General features: G+C 32.1%; 2 protein-coding genes and 2 long non-coding RNA genes across 4 annotated transcripts; 1 reads left to right on the forward strand and 3 right to left on the reverse strand.

The window, feature by feature from the left end:
- Positions 1-11: 11 nt before the first annotated feature.
- Positions 12-3,042, reverse strand: LOC111484336. The gene is made up of 3 exons (XR_002718480.1): positions 2,862-3,042; positions 432-611; positions 12-321 (listed from the first exon to the last, which is right to left on the reverse strand). It is a non-coding gene; the product is annotated as an uncharacterized LOC111484336 (long non-coding RNA).
- Positions 3,043-3,672: 630 nt separating this feature from the next.
- On the reverse strand, positions 3,673-13,861 carry LOC111484347. The gene is made up of 2 exons (XR_002718490.1): positions 13,826-13,861; positions 3,673-3,713 (listed from the first exon to the last, which is right to left on the reverse strand). It is a non-coding gene; the product is annotated as an uncharacterized LOC111484347 (long non-coding RNA).
- On the forward strand, positions 5,281-6,146 carry LOC111484316 (auxin-responsive protein SAUR50-like). The gene has a single exon (XM_023130863.1). It carries the CDS (start codon positions 5,366-5,368, stop codon positions 5,810-5,812), a length of 447 nt encoding a protein of 148 aa, XP_022986631.1. The 5' UTR covers positions 5,281-5,365; the 3' UTR covers positions 5,813-6,146.
- Positions 13,862-17,446: 3,585 nt separating the features above from the next.
- LOC111484320 (auxin-responsive protein SAUR50-like) lies at positions 17,447-18,139 on the reverse strand. The gene has a single exon (XM_023130874.1). The coding sequence runs from the start codon at positions 18,048-18,050 to the stop codon at positions 17,718-17,720; it is 333 nt and encodes a 110-aa protein (XP_022986642.1). The 5' UTR covers positions 18,051-18,139; the 3' UTR covers positions 17,447-17,717.
- Between the last annotated feature and the right edge of the window lie 568 nt (positions 18,140-18,707).

Genomic DNA, 18,707 nt, shown 5'->3' on the forward strand with positions numbered 1-18,707 from the left:
AAAAAAAAAAAAAAAAAAAAAGGAACAAGTTGCAATGATGTGAACAATATTTCATCTCAACAAATACCCTTTTGTGAATCGAACATGATTCAATATCGAAATGGAACACGATTCAATATCGAAATCGAAGAGATAAGACATCTAAATCATGACAAATACTAATACGAGTATCTGTCGGGACATTTTTGTTGATATCGATATTTTAATTTCGGGTAGAATAGGCAATTTCTGTATATTACCTTTGATGATGATCCTAGATTCTGGATGGTATAGTGGAGAATGTTGAGCAGCATCATTCTGATATTTTAGTGCCTTCTTGCCCTGCAACTAACAATTTGGGCTTCAAAATGATATCATCCAAAATCAAGGCTAAGCTAAGTACAAGGACAGAGGTAGTAAATTTGTTGCTTGAACTCGTTACGATGACGAACCTTGCGAAAGTGAACCGATGCCTCAGCACAGATGAGCATATATAATGTCTTCATCAGCATCATCACCTTTGCAGTCCCTGTCATCTTCAGGAGCATAGGACAGTTCCGATTGCTCAAAGTCTTCATCGTTAGTATCCTTCTTTTTGTCCTTCATCCGATCCGATCCGATAAAGAAATTACCTGGGAAAGTTTGAATCCATAATAGTTAAGGAAAGAACCATGAAGCAATCTTCCAGTTGCTTAAATTTAGATAATTGCAAAAGGAAGTGACTAGATGAGTTTTAAACAGAAGTCCTTGTGATGTACATTTAACAGTCAAATCTATTCCCCAATTCGTACTCTTTATAATCGGGAGGCCTCCACTCATTGGGTCATGTTTGAGATCCCACATCAGTTGGAGAGAGGAACGAAATATTCTTTATAAGAGTGTGGAAACCTCTCCCTAACAGACACGTTTTAAAACTGTGAGGCTGACGACGATACATAATGGACCAAAACAGACAATATATGTTAGCGGTGGGCTTTGACTGTTACAATTTATATCAGAGCCAAACACTGGGCAGTGTGCCAACGAGGACGTTGAACCCCCAAAGGGAGTGAATTGTGAGATCTCATATCAGTTGGAGAGGAGAACAAAACATTCCTTATAAGGGTATGGAAACATCTCCCTAGCAGGCGCGCTTTAAAACCGTGAGGCTGACGAGATACGTAATGGGCCAAAATAGATTATATCTATTAGCAGTGTGCTTGGGCTGTTAAACCCAAATTCACTAATCGTGAGCTACTTTGCCCACCCCATGGTGAGCTTAGAAGATAACAAAAATTTTACACTGAAGTTTTATGGTTAGAGACACGAAAGTGAGCATAGCTAAGACCCTTATTACTCAAGACAATCCAGAGAAGGTGAAGAGTTAAATGGCAAAAGTAAGGTTGGACCTTCATAGTACTCAAAATTTCACAATATTAAAAAGGTATATTGTATTGTTCACTCTTTTACGAAAAAATCTCTATGTTGCATTTCACATCGACGACGACAAGCAATGGAGAGCAAGAAAACTGATTTCTGGGCATGATTGAAAGTCAGGAGGCTTACTACAGTCGAGCAAAAAGAGCAAACCACTAAACATCTCAGTCATGGCTCAGAGAAGACCAAAGAGTTTGTATTGCACTTAACATATCCATATTTGAAGCTAAGTGAAGGAAATATTTTGAATTATAGTAAGACAAAGAGGAAAGTCCTAAGCTATATGCAGCTCAGCTCACACAATGTTCAAACATCAATAAAAAAACATAACCACCATTTATGCAGCTGCCACTTTAAGTTCAAAAGCACAATTGATCAGGATTAGTTGCTTTATGAAAAAGGAAATCAATGAACTTTTTTTATTTGTCTCTACAGTAGAATTAGTCCCAGATTGAGAAGCAATGGTTTACCCAGTGGTTGATGTCAGCATAACTTCTCAGACATTCCTCCAAAAGCATTGTCGTCCTAGCACGTATATGAGATCCCACATTGGTTGGAGAGAGGAACAAAACATTCCTTATAAGGGTGTGGAAACCTCTCCCTAGTAGATAGGTGGATTGTGAGATCCCACATTGGTTGGAAAGGAGAACGAAACATTCTTTGTAAGGGTATATTGGTTAGCCTTGTTAGGAATCACAAATCTCCACAATGGTATGATATTGTCCACTTTGAACATAAGCTCTCGTGACTTTGCTTTTGGTTTCCCCAAAAAGCCTCATACCAAAGGAGATGTCCTCCTAACTTATCAACCCATGATCTCTCCCAACAATTCTCAATAGGCCTTACAAAGGTGTGGAAACTTCCAACCTTGAGGGAAAGCCTGAAAGGAGAATCCCAAAGAGGAAAATATCTGCTAGGGGTGGGCTTGAGTTCTTATAACATACTTCTCCATGGTGGGCTTGGGCTAGTACAACATATTTCTCCTAATTTTCTAGCCTTCCTCAAGAGCTCTCTTCAATTTCAATATCTCCCCAAGAGTCTAATCCTCGAGCTAAAATTTTGAATACTTCTTCAATTGTGCTTCAAAGAAAATGTCAACCAAGCATTTGCAAATGGGCTTCTGAAGCCTCCTAATCATTTCCTAGTGGCTAAAACAGAGTATAAACACAGCCCAAGATACAACCAGCAATTGAATTGTGTAGCAATTTAAGAAGTCAAAATTCCATAGGATCCCTTATCTTCAACAAATGAAGCGCTTGGGTATAGCGTAAATATTCAATCATTCCCTTTAGGTTTTAGTCCTTTGCTTCAATTCTTTCTCAGTTCCATAATGTAACTACAATTTCAGGGCAAAAAGAGCACAAAAGGAAAACAAAACCTAATTCTGTTACGCACTACAGAACATCGCAAGAACAGCAAAAAGTAACCCTGCCTAGCTCTTCAATTTGAACAATCTCTCAAAATACCTGCAAGTCGCCGGAGATTTCGACATCGGTGATGGAGGTGAGAGACGAGAGATATTTATCCGCTCCCGAAGAGGCCTCGGGAAGAATGGCGTGCTGCAACACTTCTGAATCTGCCGGGATCCATTTTAAACCTCCGTGAATTGGCCATACACCATATGGTTGCGCCTCTCATTACCGGCCTTGGACAAACAATGACGATGGAGTTCGTAAGGCCCATATCAAAAGAAATCCCAATTTCTGTTGTCTTACACCAACCAGAGACCAGAAAGGTTCCATATGTGTCATAATCAATCTCATAATTTTAAAACCTTTTTATTAAGTTATGTTTGTTACGATTTTAAAATACATATGATACCGGCAGCCTCGTGATTTTAAAATGTATATGTTACCGTTGGCCTTACAGTTTTAAGTTTCCATTACGTATCGCCGTTAGTCTCACGGTTTTAAAAGACATATGTTAGGTAGAGGTTTCTACACTCAATGCGGGTTCGTTCTCCTCTCCAACTAATGTGGAATCTCACAATTCACCCCTCTTGGAAGCCAACATCCTCTCGCCGTCAACCTCACGATTTTAAAACGCATGTGTTAGGGAGAAGTTTCCACACTCTTATAAGGAATGCACATTCGTGTTTTTTCTCCAACGGATGTAAGATCGCACAATCCACCCCCTTAGGAGCAAACAACCGCTCAATACCTAGCTCTGATACCATTTGTAAGAGCTCAAAGCCCACTGCTAGTAGATATTATTCGCTTATATGCTTTGACCCGTTACGTATCGTCGTCATCCTCATGATTTTAAAACACTGTCTATTAGATAGAGGTTTCCATACGCTTCTAAAGAATGTTTTGTTCCTCTCTCTCTTCAACCAACACGAGTCATTATTTTGTGTTCACTTACATGATTCCTACAAAAATTCCTAAAAGAGCACCTAATGTAGAATTACTCACAACAAGACACGCTTAAAATTTAAAGTTTACAGATACACTTATAATTTTTTAAGTATTTCGTAACTATCATATTTTTAAAATCACTCTCATTCAGATATGGTCTCTGTTCATTCATATACATCTCTTTTACTCGGCTGTCACGTAACGTTCTTTATTTATAGTTGTCGAGTAGAATTTCTACAAAATTTTATAATATTTCCACAATTTAGAAAATTAAAGAAATTAAATTATGGGTTATTCTCTAATTTTGGTAAAATTTCAACTAATTACCATTTTACTATCAATATTTCCATCTATATTTCAAGTAATTATTTAATATTGTTGGACCATATCATACAATCACGCTGATGTGGCAACCAGTTACCGAGAGTAATACCGATGTTACCATAATATATGAATTTTTTCAGTTGGAGAACTATTTGTGACCGGAGAAATTTTTAGTTGTGAGATCTCACATTGGTTGGAAAAGAGAACGAAACATTCTAGTGTGAAAACTTCTCCCTATTAGATGCATTTTAAAAACGTGGGGTTGATGACGACTTGTAAGGGTGTGGAAACCCTCTCCTTAGTAGACGCATGCATAAGGGTGTGGAAACCTCTCCCTAGTAGACACGTTAGACTACGTAACAAGCAAAAGCCTTGTAAGAGTGTGGAAACCTAGTAGATGCTAGGTAGTGGGTTTAAGCCGTTACAAATAGTATTAGAGCCAGACACCAGATAGTGTCTAGCGAGAACGCTAGGCCTCCCAAGGGAGTGGATTTTAAGATCCACATAAGTTGGAGAGGAGAACAAAACATTTCTTATAAGAATGTGAAATCTCTCTCTAATAGACCTATTTTAAAACCATACTATACATAATGGGCCAAACAGAGTGCGAAAACCTCTCCCTACTAGACGCGTTTTAAAATTTTTAGACTGACGGTGATATGTAACAAGTCAAAACGAATAAATTAAATTTTGGTTAATTGTCACCACATGAGCCACATGACTTCTATTTTGAGAGTATGGTTTGAGATATAGAATGATATTATTTAAATCATATCTTATAAAAAGAAAAGGATGCTTATGACATTAAATTAATTTTATATGGACATATTTATCCAAAAATTTCAAATATTATGGGACCAACTTTATTGTATAAAATAATAAATGATAACTAAATTACATTCATTAAAATTTTAAATTAATAATTAGTAAGAATAATTTTATTTAAGTGATTTTTAAAATAAAATAAAATAAAAATATCCAAAAATTACTAATTTTAACAAATAACGGAAATTGATTTATTTATGGATTTATGGTTTAAATATTGTTAAAAAAATTCCCGAGAAAAATGTTAAATGGTTTAAAATAAGGTTTAAAAACTAAATTTATAATTTAAAATAAAGAAAAAAATATTATAGTAAATATGTTGAATGTGAAGGGTAATTTGGTACACTGGTACTTATTAAGGCTTCGAATCTTGTATGATACATCCCCGCAACATACTGCGCTAAGGGCTATCGTTCTCTTTCAATCACGCTCTCCCTCTGCAACCTTCACCGGAGAAAACAAAAATGTCGTCGGTGATGGCGAAAAGCAACAAGATCCGGAGCATTGTCCGGCTCCGACAAATGTTACAACACTGGCGCAAGAAGGCACGAGCAGCGGCCTCCAGAGCACCGCCGCCTGATGTCCCCGCTGATCACGTTGCCGTATGCGTTGGCAGCGGCTGTCGGCGATTCATCGTCCGTGCGTCCTTCTTGAACCATCCGATCTTCCGGAAGTTGCTCTCACAGGCTGAAGAGGAATACGGCTTCGCTACGCGAGGTCCTCTGGCGCTTCCGTGCGACGAATCGGTCTTCGAAGAGGTTATCCGAGTCATTGCTCGCTCCGAGTTGAATAACTCGTCGCGAAGTTCGAGTATCAAGGATTTACAGAGGCGATGCGATAAAGATGTCAGAAAAAACCTCGAGTATTTAGGCGAATCGAGACCTTTACTGTACGGATTCGCTGATAGTTGAAGCGTTCGAGTGGCTGAATCGCCGCGGATTCGACTCGGAAATCGCTGAATCTAGTTCCGGTAAGTCGATAAGTTTTTTTTTCCTTTTGTGCTAACAAATATCACACTGGTAATATTCGGATCATACCGAAGCTACGGTCCTCCTCTGGTCAGATTCGGCCAGAGAGACGGCCCGACGGGCTTTAACGGTTGCTTTAGCGAGTCAGTCTGCTAAGAATCAGAGCCTGTAAATGCCTTAATGAGGCCTCCATTTACTTTTTGCGTAGAAAATTGCAGACAAATATATGTATATACTGCGCTGTGCATTTGTGCTTAAAATCCTTTTTTAGTGTTCATTGATAGAATAGTTCTAATTTGTATGTGATAAAAAATGGCCAAAGTGATCAAGATTATAGGTCAAAATCGTCTGTCACAGATCGAACCACAAACTTTCAAAAAGAAATTTACATTTGATCCAGTAAACTTATACCATTTGAGTTTTGTTTAATTTAGGTGGATTGATGTGATTCATACAATTAATGTTTATTGATTATTTCAATTTTCTATTGAGGAGTGAAATTCATAATCAATCATATTAACAATAATTAATGTATAATTAAAGAGATTTAAATAAGAAGAGACAAGTGGGTATTAAAGTCAACATAGAGTCTCTTTTTCACTTTAGAAGAAAAAGTGAAAAATTAAAGCATTCTTTGCTTACAATAGCAACCTTAAAAAATGGTTCATAATAATTGCAATTTCTTTTTCTTATGAACTTTACCAAACAATCATTTTTTCCTTTTTTTTCTTCTTTTTTTGCTCCCTCAAACAATCATGAACTTCACTAAGTGGTGAATCAATATCATCTCTTAATTCACCTTTTTTTTTTTATTAAAAAAAAAATCCTCACAATTTTTTTTCTTGAAGATTTTTCTTGTCGATTGCTATTAATTAGGGTCCACGCTTAATAAGTTGAAATTGACTCGATAAAATGTCTAAATTAATTTTTTTAATCACTCCTAATGAAAAAAGAACTATTACCCTTCAATGAACCAATTTTAATTATGAAATCAAATTAATTTGGAAACAAAATTAAGTTTTCAATTTTTTTTAAAAAAATTTGGTTTGTTATTTAAAAAGTTTTAGAACCGAACAAGAAAATTAGGAGTAAAAGTAAAATAAAATAAAATAATTATCGAAAAGAGCCGTGAATAAAACTTAATTACATGTGACATCACATTAAAGGTTGGTCTAAAGTGGAAAAATCTATGTTAATATATTTGTCTAATCAAAATGATTCCACCCACCATAGCATATAACATTATTTTGATTAATCATTCACTTCCTTTTCTTTTCTTTAAGTAAAAATATGTTGGACAATTACTTTTGTTCTTTATCTTTTATCATTCTAAATAATATTTCCATTAATTATATTTAATTAAAAAAATTTACCCAACTTTATAATCTATAAATATTTAATATAGACCAATTTAAACATAGTTCAACTGTACAATCAATAAATTAGAGATTCGATCCCACTTCATATCTGAACAATAAGTTACGAATATATTTGATATATGATAACGGTAATTTAACCGATGTGAACATAACTCAACGATAATTAATATGTATATATATATATATATATATTTTAATGAGATTCGAGTAACTCTAAAAAAAAAATGAAAATTTTGCAATTAGTTTTTGAAATATAAAATTAGCAAGAAAAAAATTAAATTTTTTTAACCTAATGAGATTAGGCCTTAAATCACGGCAACCCCATGACAAAAAAACATATAATAAAGTATGTTTTAGTCTTCTTTCTAATGAGTAATCTAGCTGGAGAACCAATAATAACAATGATTGAGTCGGTTCATATCAGATTTTACCTGATTTAAATATATATTTTTGATCGAGAGGTCAGAAATTCAAATTAAACTCCTACGTATAATAATAATAATAATAATAATAATAATTACTATTTTCATTTCATTGAAAAAATTAAGGATAAATATTAGTTTTATAATGTACTTTTAGCTTTCGTTAAGGTTCTTTCAATTGTAATTCATTTTGGTTCCTTAAAAAGAAATAGAAACGAAAACAAAGACTAAAATGGTCTCTTTTTTAAAAGGAGTAGAGAGACCAAATAAACTAAAGTCGAAAGTAACAAAACCAAAAAAAGAAAACAACGACGATCAATGACGAACAACAAGTGGCTTCTATTGAAATCCACAGTGTTTCATGTCTCTGGAGAACCAATAAATACTTCAGTTACAGAAAGAGTTCGTAACAAAAAATGCTTTAACTTTTCGTGCTCGTGCTATGGTTAAATGACCCACTTCAAATAATTCATAATCCTTAAGAATAGCTATAACGTCATGTAGTTTTTTATAACGTTATAAGACTTGTTTAACTCTTTGCACTGTTTCATAGTGTTCTTCACGAACAATATATTATAGCATAGTTGACACTGAATCTTAAAAATCTACTACTCAGCCGCTAATTCTCTCGATATTAAAATATTAACATATTTAAAAATTTAAATATTAAGAGATGTATCATATATAAATTGAATTTAATGTATAATAAATTCATAAGTTTTAAAAAAATGTTAAATATGTGTCTATACATTTACTATTATTTGTAATTCTACCCTTCTATTTTATCATTATTACACAAGTATCCCTTTTTCCATTAGTTGACTTAAAGATAAACAATAAGTTGACTTCCACTTTGAAATGGGTTTAATGTTGACACTTCAAAATTTGCTTAGTAAGGACCTTAAGATATTGGAATTTACATTTTGGGACTTCTAAGTTATATAAATTACCTCATTTTAGGTAACGACTTTTGAATGATGTCACTATCATTTTATCGGTATAATATTCATTTTGGTCTTTATAGATGGCTTCCAAATTGCACTGTTCCTATTCTCGTCAAAAATAGAATTTTGAATCTCTAAAAACAAAGAATTACACGTCAATATAACAGTCGAAGCCCTTGTTCGCTTTAACCCGTTATATATCATCGTCAGTCTCACTGTTTTAAAACACATATATTAAGGAGAGATTTCCACGCCCTAATAAGAGATGTTATTGGGCAGTGAGATTTCACAATCCACCCCTTTGGAGGTCTAGCGTCCTTATTACCACACCATCTAGTGTCTAGCTCGTATACCATTTGTTACCACCAAAACCCACTGCTAATGAATATTATCGTCAGTCTCACGATTTTAAGGGAGAGATTTCCACACCCATGTAAAAAATGCTTCGTTTTCTTCTCTAACCGATGTGGTATTTCACAGTCAATTACTGTTGAGCGACACTCATGTTGACATTCATCAACTTTCTTTATTAATAATTTCAGCACCCGACAAAATCTTTTTCATTTTTCATTTTTATTTTAGTAGAAATTTATTTCTTTTTTTATTTTATTAATACCAAAAAACTCACATCATTCGGTTATATTGTTCTTTTATAATTATAAAAATTTCAAGATCCATTTAATACCAAAATGAACCAAATTTAAAAAACAATAATGTTTTTGTGGAAAAAAAAAATATAACAAAATTGATTTTTTATTTTTTTTATTTTTATATATAATGGAAAGTAGACAATTGATTTGAGTGTCTCAAAAATAAAAATAATAAATAAATAAATAAATAAATAAATAAATAAATAAATAAATAAATTGAGAGTGATTTGTCTTGAAAAAAGTCTCATATTTTTATCCAAAACAGGCTACCATCTAGCCAATTGGTGCTTTTTAATTCATAATAATGGATTATAGTTGAATTTTATTTTATACAAATTAATATTTTTATATAATTTATGTATATTAAATTTCATATAAAATAAATATCATAAAATTAAATACGAGATAAATCTATAAAAAAATTTACTTACCAATCAAACTTATTTACTATTTGACTATTCGGGTTATGATCACTCGAGAGAAAAATTCCGGTTTAGCTTTTGAATGAATGCAAGATTATATATTCGTTCATATCTCCAACGTTTCTTTTAGACTTCTTACTTTTAGACTATGTCGAGAAGTCTCGATACAAGTAAAGTGGATAGTGTTGTCAACCACGATTACATCGGGGAATTTCCACCCGACATGTAATTAAATATTTATTTAGAATGAGAATATTTAGTCTAACAACCAATAACGAACGAGAATGGAACATGAGAGGGTTGAATTTAATTAGTTTCCACTTGTTGGATGTTACATAAAGTAGTATTCAATCACAAGTTGCATAGGAGATGTAAACCACTCTATGTATCAAACTAAACCCATTTCTTTGAAATTAAAACGATGATACTAAATATTTGTCATTAAGATCGGGTTTTTTAAAATATCTTTTTCGAAATCGATATTTTATAAATATCTTTTTTTAAGAAAATATGGAACGAGAAGTAACTCCCATAACGGGGTCACTTTTCTTTTCTTAAAATACTCAAGTCATGTGTTACTCTTATTTTTCAAGTAAAGGTAAGGCTCCCATGGGTCGAGGCGTAGGTTGTCAGGTTAGCTACTGTACGCGTGCGGGTTGTAAATCGCGTTTCTGGGCGTGCGTTTGATGGGTCGTGTTTTGTAACGAGGCCAAGTGGTTACTAGGTTGTTGCATATGTCTGGGTCGAGGGTGCAGGGTTTCTGGTGTTGAACCGATGTTGAATTATGATAAAGTTTTGAATGATTATTTTCGTACAAAATGGTTATGATATGTATATGGTAGCGATTTTATGATAAATAGAAATTTAGGGTTGTTATATCAACCATATGTAAACTGGACAAAGATTCAATTTTTTTTTTATTTTTTAGTTGATGATATATTTTAATTAACTGAGTTATATATACTTAAGCCAACACGTAAGACCGAGCTAATATGTTTTTTTAGTATTTTGTAATTTAAAATAATATAATACTTTTTAAAAAATAAAAGAAGGGATAGAAAAGATATTAAAAATAATAATAATTAGATATATATATATATGATAATAATGAAAAAGAATTACACGAAAAATAAGAAAATAAATTACATAAATTCAAAAACTCATTTTAAGGCCCAATTTCATAAACAAGCCCATTGGGCCTTCGAAGAACGACAACACAAAGAATCCAACAATAGCCAATTCAACGGTCAGGATCTCTAACGTTAAGGACCGTACACGTAGCATCGTTACAATCAGCAAATGACAGACAGGTGATGGTATCATGAATTCATAAGTGGGCCCGTCCTATAACAGTACAGATTTTGTACTCTTGCCATTTAGTTAAAAGACGATAATGCCCCCAGCCCTTTTGCCTTTTTCTGCACAAAAAGCTATTATTTATTTATTTATTTACATATTTAATTATTTGGGAAAAACAAAAAGGAAAAAAAGAGCGAATATTTGGATCTGTGGCAATTTGGAGAAACCAAAATCGGGTAGCCATTTGAAAGCGACGTTGCTTCTGCAACTTGCCACGTGACCAACTTGACCGCTAACTCCAATTTGCCTTAAAGAATATATATATATATATATATATATATATATATATATATATATAACACCAAATAATTATTTTTTTTTAAGAAACATTAGTATTTTTAAAAATGTCAGTGTAAATCTTATTTAATTAACTTCCAAATTAATTATTATTATTATTATTATTATTTACTTTGTTCCAATTTTCAAGTATTTATTATTATTATTATTTTCTCGAATTTTGATAATATATTTGAATATTTGTACTATAGTATTATGCATGTGACATTCACATGTGAATGTTATACGTTTTTTTTATTAATATAAAACCAAACAGTTTCATTATTGTCTTTTCCGTTTCTATTTTATTATATTTTATTATAATATAATACAGATATGCCAAAATTATTATAAGCTTCTAATCATACATAGTCATCTGTATTAATTTATGATAACAGTTTGTCATGTAAGTAATATAATTGTAGTGAAATATCGAAACTATCATGTGTTAAATTTAGATTCAAAATTCTGGGTTTGAAGCGTTTTGTCTCTTTTAAATTAATTCGCCACTCAAATTTTTATATTTTTTTAATTAAAAAAAATAAAGATAATAAATAGATAATTGGAATTTAGAAAATGACAAAATTGGAAAGAAAAAAAAAAAATTCATTTTATGGGTTTTTCTTATTATTATTATTATTATTCTTTGAATTTTGTTTGTTGAGAATTTGAGGTTGGAAAGGGAGAATGAAAATGGTTTGAAAATGAAATGAAGAAATTAATAAAAATAAAAATAATAAAACCCGACAAAGTCTTACTCCAAAGTAATATTTCCTTAGATATGATCCCGACATGTCGTCCCCCACCGTAGATATCGATCACAGCCCCATTCCTTCGCCCTTCCACGCGTTTTCATAGTATGGAATATTTTTATTTATTTATTTATATATATATATATATATATATATATATATATATATATATATATATATATATATATATATTTACTACTTTTTAAAAAATATATATATATTCTACATTAAAATTTTAACCTCTTAATTTTCCATTTTTGATGAAACAAATAATTCCATAATATATTTATAATCATCGATAAATATTATCCATTTTAGTCTATTACATATCGTCGTCTATCTCACGATTTTTAAAACACATCTATTAGAAAGAATCTTTCACAAGCTTCTAAGAAATGCTTCGTTCTCCTCTCAAACTAACGCGGGATTTTATAGTAAATCTCGACTATCATTTATTAAAAAAAATTGTTTTCTTATCTAGAACATGTTTTTTTTTTATGATCCAAACCCTATCAAGATCTGATGTTTTTTTTTAAAAAAAAAAAAAACTTTAGATCTTTATAAAAAGATTATATAGTTTCATTTGATTTGTGTATATAGGCACTGATACGAGAAAGTAGGTACAAATTTCTCAGTCTTCACATGGACGACATAATTAACTATACACGATCGTGACATTCTCCGCCTCAACTAAGGTTTAGAGTTAGTTAAAAATGGTGTGTCAGGTGACGACATACCAATATACGAACACATTAATGAACATATCATCAACACGACGTTGATGTATACTTGAATTGGACGACTTTACGGCAATAATTTTTTTAAAATAGTTTATTAGTCAACTTGATCATGATTTTTTTTTTTTTTTTTTTTTTTTTGAAATTGATTGAAAGATAATGACTTTGTTTTTTTGCAATAATTAATCGAACCCAAAATTAAATTTATGAAATATTGTGTAGTTGGATTTCAATTCATAGTCCTTTGTGTTTCTCCTAAAGTGTGGGCTCTATTATTTCTTTAATTTGGTAGGGGCATCAAATTATTAAATATTACCCATTAAAATAATTATTAATATTTTTTTTTGCGCTAAAAATAACCCTAATTTGATATCGTGATTGTTACAACCGGTGAAGAACGAATATAAGAGAGACTTTTGAAAGATACCCCGTAATGAGTCGATGACTTCCGTCCGAGGTATAGAATATTAAAATTATATATGATTTTCTTGAGAACTAAATGTTTTAGGTTTAGTGGCTGTCTTCGGTAAGTAAAACTGTGACTCAAAAAGTGAAAAAGGTACTACGAGCTACTTACACACGACCATGGTTGAAGTGTGGGATGAGTTAAACAAGAAAACGAACAAAAAATGTTGTGCTAGTAGTTATCGGTACTTGACTTGGTCATGAATTGAAAAACTAAGTCGATTTTTGTGATATAACACTAATACTAAATTTGTTTACCGAGACTTATTTGAATCAACTTTAAAGATTAGAAACCAACTTATATTTGAAGATACGGTCTTTTTTTACTTTCTATTTCATGTTTCCTCTCAAGGTTTTAAAACGTGTCTGTTATGACACGTTTTCCACACCCTTATAAGGGAGGCTTCGTTGATGCGTTTTCCAACCCTTATAAGGGAAGATTCGTTCTTTTCTCTAATCGATGTGAGATCTCATATGGGAGCCAAACATCTTCATTGACACACTGCTCGGTGTCTAGTTTATGATACCATTTGTAATTGTTCAAACCTACTTCTCTCCACCCGATGTGAGATCTCATAATCCACCCCCTTGGGAGCCCAGCGAGGGGAGCCAAGCATCCTCGCTGGCACAACGTTCGATGTCTAGTTCTGATATCATTTGTAATAGCTCAAACCCACTTCTCTCCACCCAATGTGAGATCTCATAATTCATCCCCTTGGAATCCTAGATCCTCACTAACACATCGCTCGGCATCTTGACTCTAATATCATTTGTAACATCCCAAACTCACTTCTCTCAAACTAAGGTGAGATCGTATATAATCCACCCTCTTGGGAGCCCAACGTCCTAGCTGGCACACCACTCAATGTCTAACTCTAATAAATACCATTTGAACAGCTCAAACCCAATACGAGCAAATATTGTCTTTTTTGGGATTTCCCTTCCGAGCTTTCACTTAAGGTTTTAAAACGCGTATGTTAGGGAGAGATTTCCAAACCTTTATAAGAAATGATTCATTCTCCTCTCCAATCGATGTGATCTCAAACGAGACGATAATATCAGTACAATCTATGGCTACAAACCAAACCAAACCAAAAATAAAGCAAAGAAGATGCATTTAATATGCAAAAAAGGGACCATTTTTCCAACTATGGCAGCCTTTCTTTCCCCTTCATTATCCTCTTTTCTCTTCACTTATTTTTTGGTCCACTTTAGTTATAAAACAAACCACACATACACAAAGCAATGGGAGAGATTGAATGGTGGACAAAAAGGTAGAAACTTGAAAAGAAAAAAGGGTAAAAGGGCAAGCAATGCCAGCTTTGTATAACCCATTTTTAACAAATCTTAAGGAAAAAGTGTTCTAAGTACTTCTATCGTTTATGTTTCGCCAAATTGTGCTCGAGATTTATGCCACTTTTGGACCTTTATGACCTTCACTCGGTCGATGAGTTGAGTTTTGTGTATAGTCCCGAGTTGTAAGACTGAATCGACGTTTAGTTTGTAGATTTATAAATAATCGCTTTAAAGACAGGTAGGGAATATATGCGTTTGAAACCGACACTTTTAGACTTGCCCTACCACATAACTATATATGTTATTCCAAAATGCTTGAATTTAGTCGATCTTTCAAAATTTTTATTTTCGTAATTATATATTTTGAATTACTCTCTAATGGTATATACCCAAGATTCAGATCAGAATTTTAAAATCGTAAGGCTGATGACGATGCATAACAGGTCAAAACAGACAATATCTACTAGCGATGAGCTTGAACAATTACAAATGGTATTAGAGCCAGACACCAAACAGTATGTCAGCAAGGACGTTGAGTCCTTAAGGGCGGGTGAATTGTGAGATCCCACATTGGTCGGAGAGGGGAACAAAACGTTCATTATAAGAGTGTGGAAAAAGAAAGATGCTCTTTGTTGGTATAAATAATTTTTTCTCGATCATGACGTATGTTTACTATTACTCTCATTCAGATGTGGTATCAGTCTATTCTTATGACCCTCTTTTATACGATCGTGACATGTCACAAAATTATACCCGACCATTAATCCAACTCACGTAGAATTAAATATTAATATCAAAAGTTTTCGATCTAATAATTGATTTAAACGCTTGGAACCCATCACTAATAGATCTCCAACACAAAAAGGATCCAATCCAAACCCTTAAATTTCCCATTCTTCAAAGCTCAAAATTTTGGGATTATCAAATGCACACATCCAATCACATAAAAAGGATTCATATCAACAATAAATTAGAGAGATTCATCTCACTTTATTGCTTTGAAAACAACATCTTTTATATATATATATATATAATTGAAATATTCAAATCTAAAAAAATATTAAATTTTCAAAAATTTTAAAAAATATTAAACTTTTATACCCAAGTTTCATTAATACTATTTTAAATTTTTTAATATTTTTAAAATTTAAAAATATTAATGAAATTCATTTTGATTAATTTCTCCATTAAGGAGATGGATAATGAAAGGGAGTGATTACCCATGCTTTGGAAAACGATCCTTCGTGTGAGGAATTTTTAGCAATTTGCTATTTAATAAATAAAAATTTTATCCTTGCATAAATTATTATTATTATTATTATTATTATTATTATTATTAAATTACAAATTTAATAAATTTGTATGTATTTAGTCTTGTAATTATTAAAAAAATAAGAATTAATTTATTAAATATAAATATAAAATTTAAATTTATGAATTTAAATTTAAAAAACTGTCGAATAGAAGATTTATTAAATATAAAATCGAAAATAATTTAATTAATTAAAATACATCGGCACTCGTAGTTCAATCGACTGTTTAAGAAAAAGTCAACTAAATTACTATAAAAAATAAAACCAAGAAAAATAAATAAATAAAATTTGGAAAAAAAACTTTTTATATTTTATAGAATGAATATGACCCGACAATGGTGTCACATGCAAAAGTATATGATCCAATCCAACCACAACAAAATTTACTTTTTTTTTTTTTTTTTTTTAATAGAAATGAATAAAAATGTTGCCTTCTGATTGAATTATTAGTAATTAAAATATTATTTAGTCTATGTTTTTTTTTTTAAATTTATTTTTGCCACTAAACATTAATTATTTATATAAATTTAAATTTGATGTTTAATCGAATTAACAATTTATTTATAACTTTTTAAAATTATATATATATATATATATATATATATATATATATATATATATATATATATATATATAATTTATGACCCCGATATTTTCCTACGAGTTCTTTTAGCATGTTTGACCATGTAAAGTACGCTTAACTATGGAGTTCCTATGATTGAGCCACCGACAAGGAAGATGCACTTTGTTGGTATAGGTAATAACTTTAATTTTCTTTAAGCATTTTTTTAGTGATTCTATCTTTAGGATCTCTCTGATTAGGATGTAGCCTCAGTTCATGTGAGATCCCACATCGATTGAAGAGAGAAACGAATCACTCCTAATAAGAGTGTAAAAATCTTTCCTTAGTAGACGCGTTTTAAAACCGTAAGATTGACGACGATACGTAAAAGCAAAAACAGACAATATCTTGTGTTGTTACAATTCATGTACCCAGTGGCACACTACATGATCAAAATGGTATTTTAGAAATCTGTATCAACATATGAATTGTAGACATAAATAATTAAATATAAATAACAATTAAAATTTCCATTTTTAGAAAAAAAAAAAAATGAATCTTTGCTTTAGAGATCAGTTAGATTGAAGATTCACATGCACAAAATAATGTTCATTACACTAAGAACAAAAAGAAAGAAAAGAAAAAAAAAAACACATTTTCTTAAATGACAATAATGTTTTTTTTTAAGATTAAGAATCTAATAATATTCTTAAAGATTCCGTACACATAATTCTTAAAAATGTACCTTCAAATATTCTTTGACCAAACTTCTTCAACTAGCTGCCCATTTGGATATTTATTTTTTTTAAATAATGTATATATAATTTTTTTTAATTTTAATATAATATTGAGTTATGCTGATGTTGACATGAGAATAATAATAATAATAATTCATGCATTTTTTTCATTAAAAAGAAACCGCTCAAAAGGTGTAAAATATAATCACCTCAACGAGGGAACATTGGCTATTTTTACAAAGAGATAATATTTTTTTTTTTTCTTCTCAACCCTTTTGAGATCTTGGGTTGAAAATTGGATACTAAGTTAGAGAAGTCAAAAAAAAAAAGAAAGAAAAAAAATAATAATAATGATGAAGAAATCCATGAAAAAGAAAGTGAAAAAGAAGATGTATAAAAAAATAAGAGAAATAGAGCTATCTCTCTTATTTGACCATCTTCAAATTCTTGTAAATTCTTGTTTTCATGAAAATTCGATCAAATGATGAAGAAAAGAGCTCGAGATCATATAACGTTTCGGAACGACGGGGTTGTTCATCGAAGCATGGAGGATGTTAAGGATCTGAAGACGTGTTCTTGACAAGGGATGGTGAGACCCATGTAGTGGTCGAATCCGAATTCTTCTTCTGCTTGACGGAGTAAGCATTGGAATTCAGGGTGAGTAAGGACAGAGATAGGGACGATGAATCGGCTACGGTTTTCGCCGACGTAGACAGCGAAATGACCCTTGGGGACATCGAGGGGGAGGTCGTCATCGGCATCGTAGGCACAAGCGTTGTTGGTCTTTCGACCGAGGCTCGAGCAGCGTTTGAGGATTTGCTTGAGGACGGTGGATTGGGGGAGTTTGTTTAGCTTTTGGATGGCCATTGTGTTGGTGTTTTTGAGTGTGGGAAATGGGAAGAAATCTCCTGTAGGGCTTGGAGGGAGGAGAAAAAAATGGAGTTGAAGGGATGGTGTGTGGAGGAAGGGGTATTTATTAAGGAATAAAGGGTTTGTGTTTAGGGGATGAGAGGAAAGGAGTGAAGGACAGGCCATGAGAGTGTTGGGTAATGTGTCCTATGAGATGGTGGGAGCCAAAAACCAGATGGGTCTACTTTTGCTTTGGATGTTGGCTCTCCCAATGGCAACTTGGACCCCCACATAGTGTTCAATACTTAATCAACCTAACCATTTATTACCTTTTAACCCCGAAAACACCCAAATAATGTGGCTAATTATTTTATATCGACTGTAACAGCCCAAACTCACCACTAAAAAATATTGTTTGCTTTAGATCGTTATGTATCATTGTTAGTCTCACGGTATTAAAACGTGTCAGTTAGAGAAAAGTTTTCACATCCTTGAAGAGATCCCACCTTAGCTGAAGACGGGTTTGTTATGGAGAGGTTTTCACACCTTTTGTGAGACCCCACGCCGGTTGGAGAGTGGAACGATACATTTCTTATAAAAGTGTGAAAACTTCAGACAATATCGGCTAGTGATGGACTTAGGTTGTTATAAATGATATCAGAGCCAAACATTGGC

This window comes from Cucurbita maxima, unplaced genomic scaffold (assembly GCF_002738345.1).
Source record: "Cucurbita maxima cultivar Rimu unplaced genomic scaffold, Cmax_1.0 Cma_Scf00009, whole genome shotgun sequence".
Classification (NCBI taxonomy): Eukaryota; Viridiplantae; Streptophyta; class Magnoliopsida; order Cucurbitales; family Cucurbitaceae; genus Cucurbita; species Cucurbita maxima.

Excerpts from the sequence above, each read along its gene's own strand:
- LOC111484316 (XM_023130863.1), top strand. The coding sequence starts at position 5,366 with ATGTCGTCGGTGATGGCGAAAAGCAACAAGATCCGGAGCATTGTCCGG.
- LOC111484320 (XM_023130874.1), bottom strand. The coding sequence starts at position 18,050 with ATGGCCATCCAAAAGCTAAACAAACTCCCCCAATCCACCGTCCTCAAG.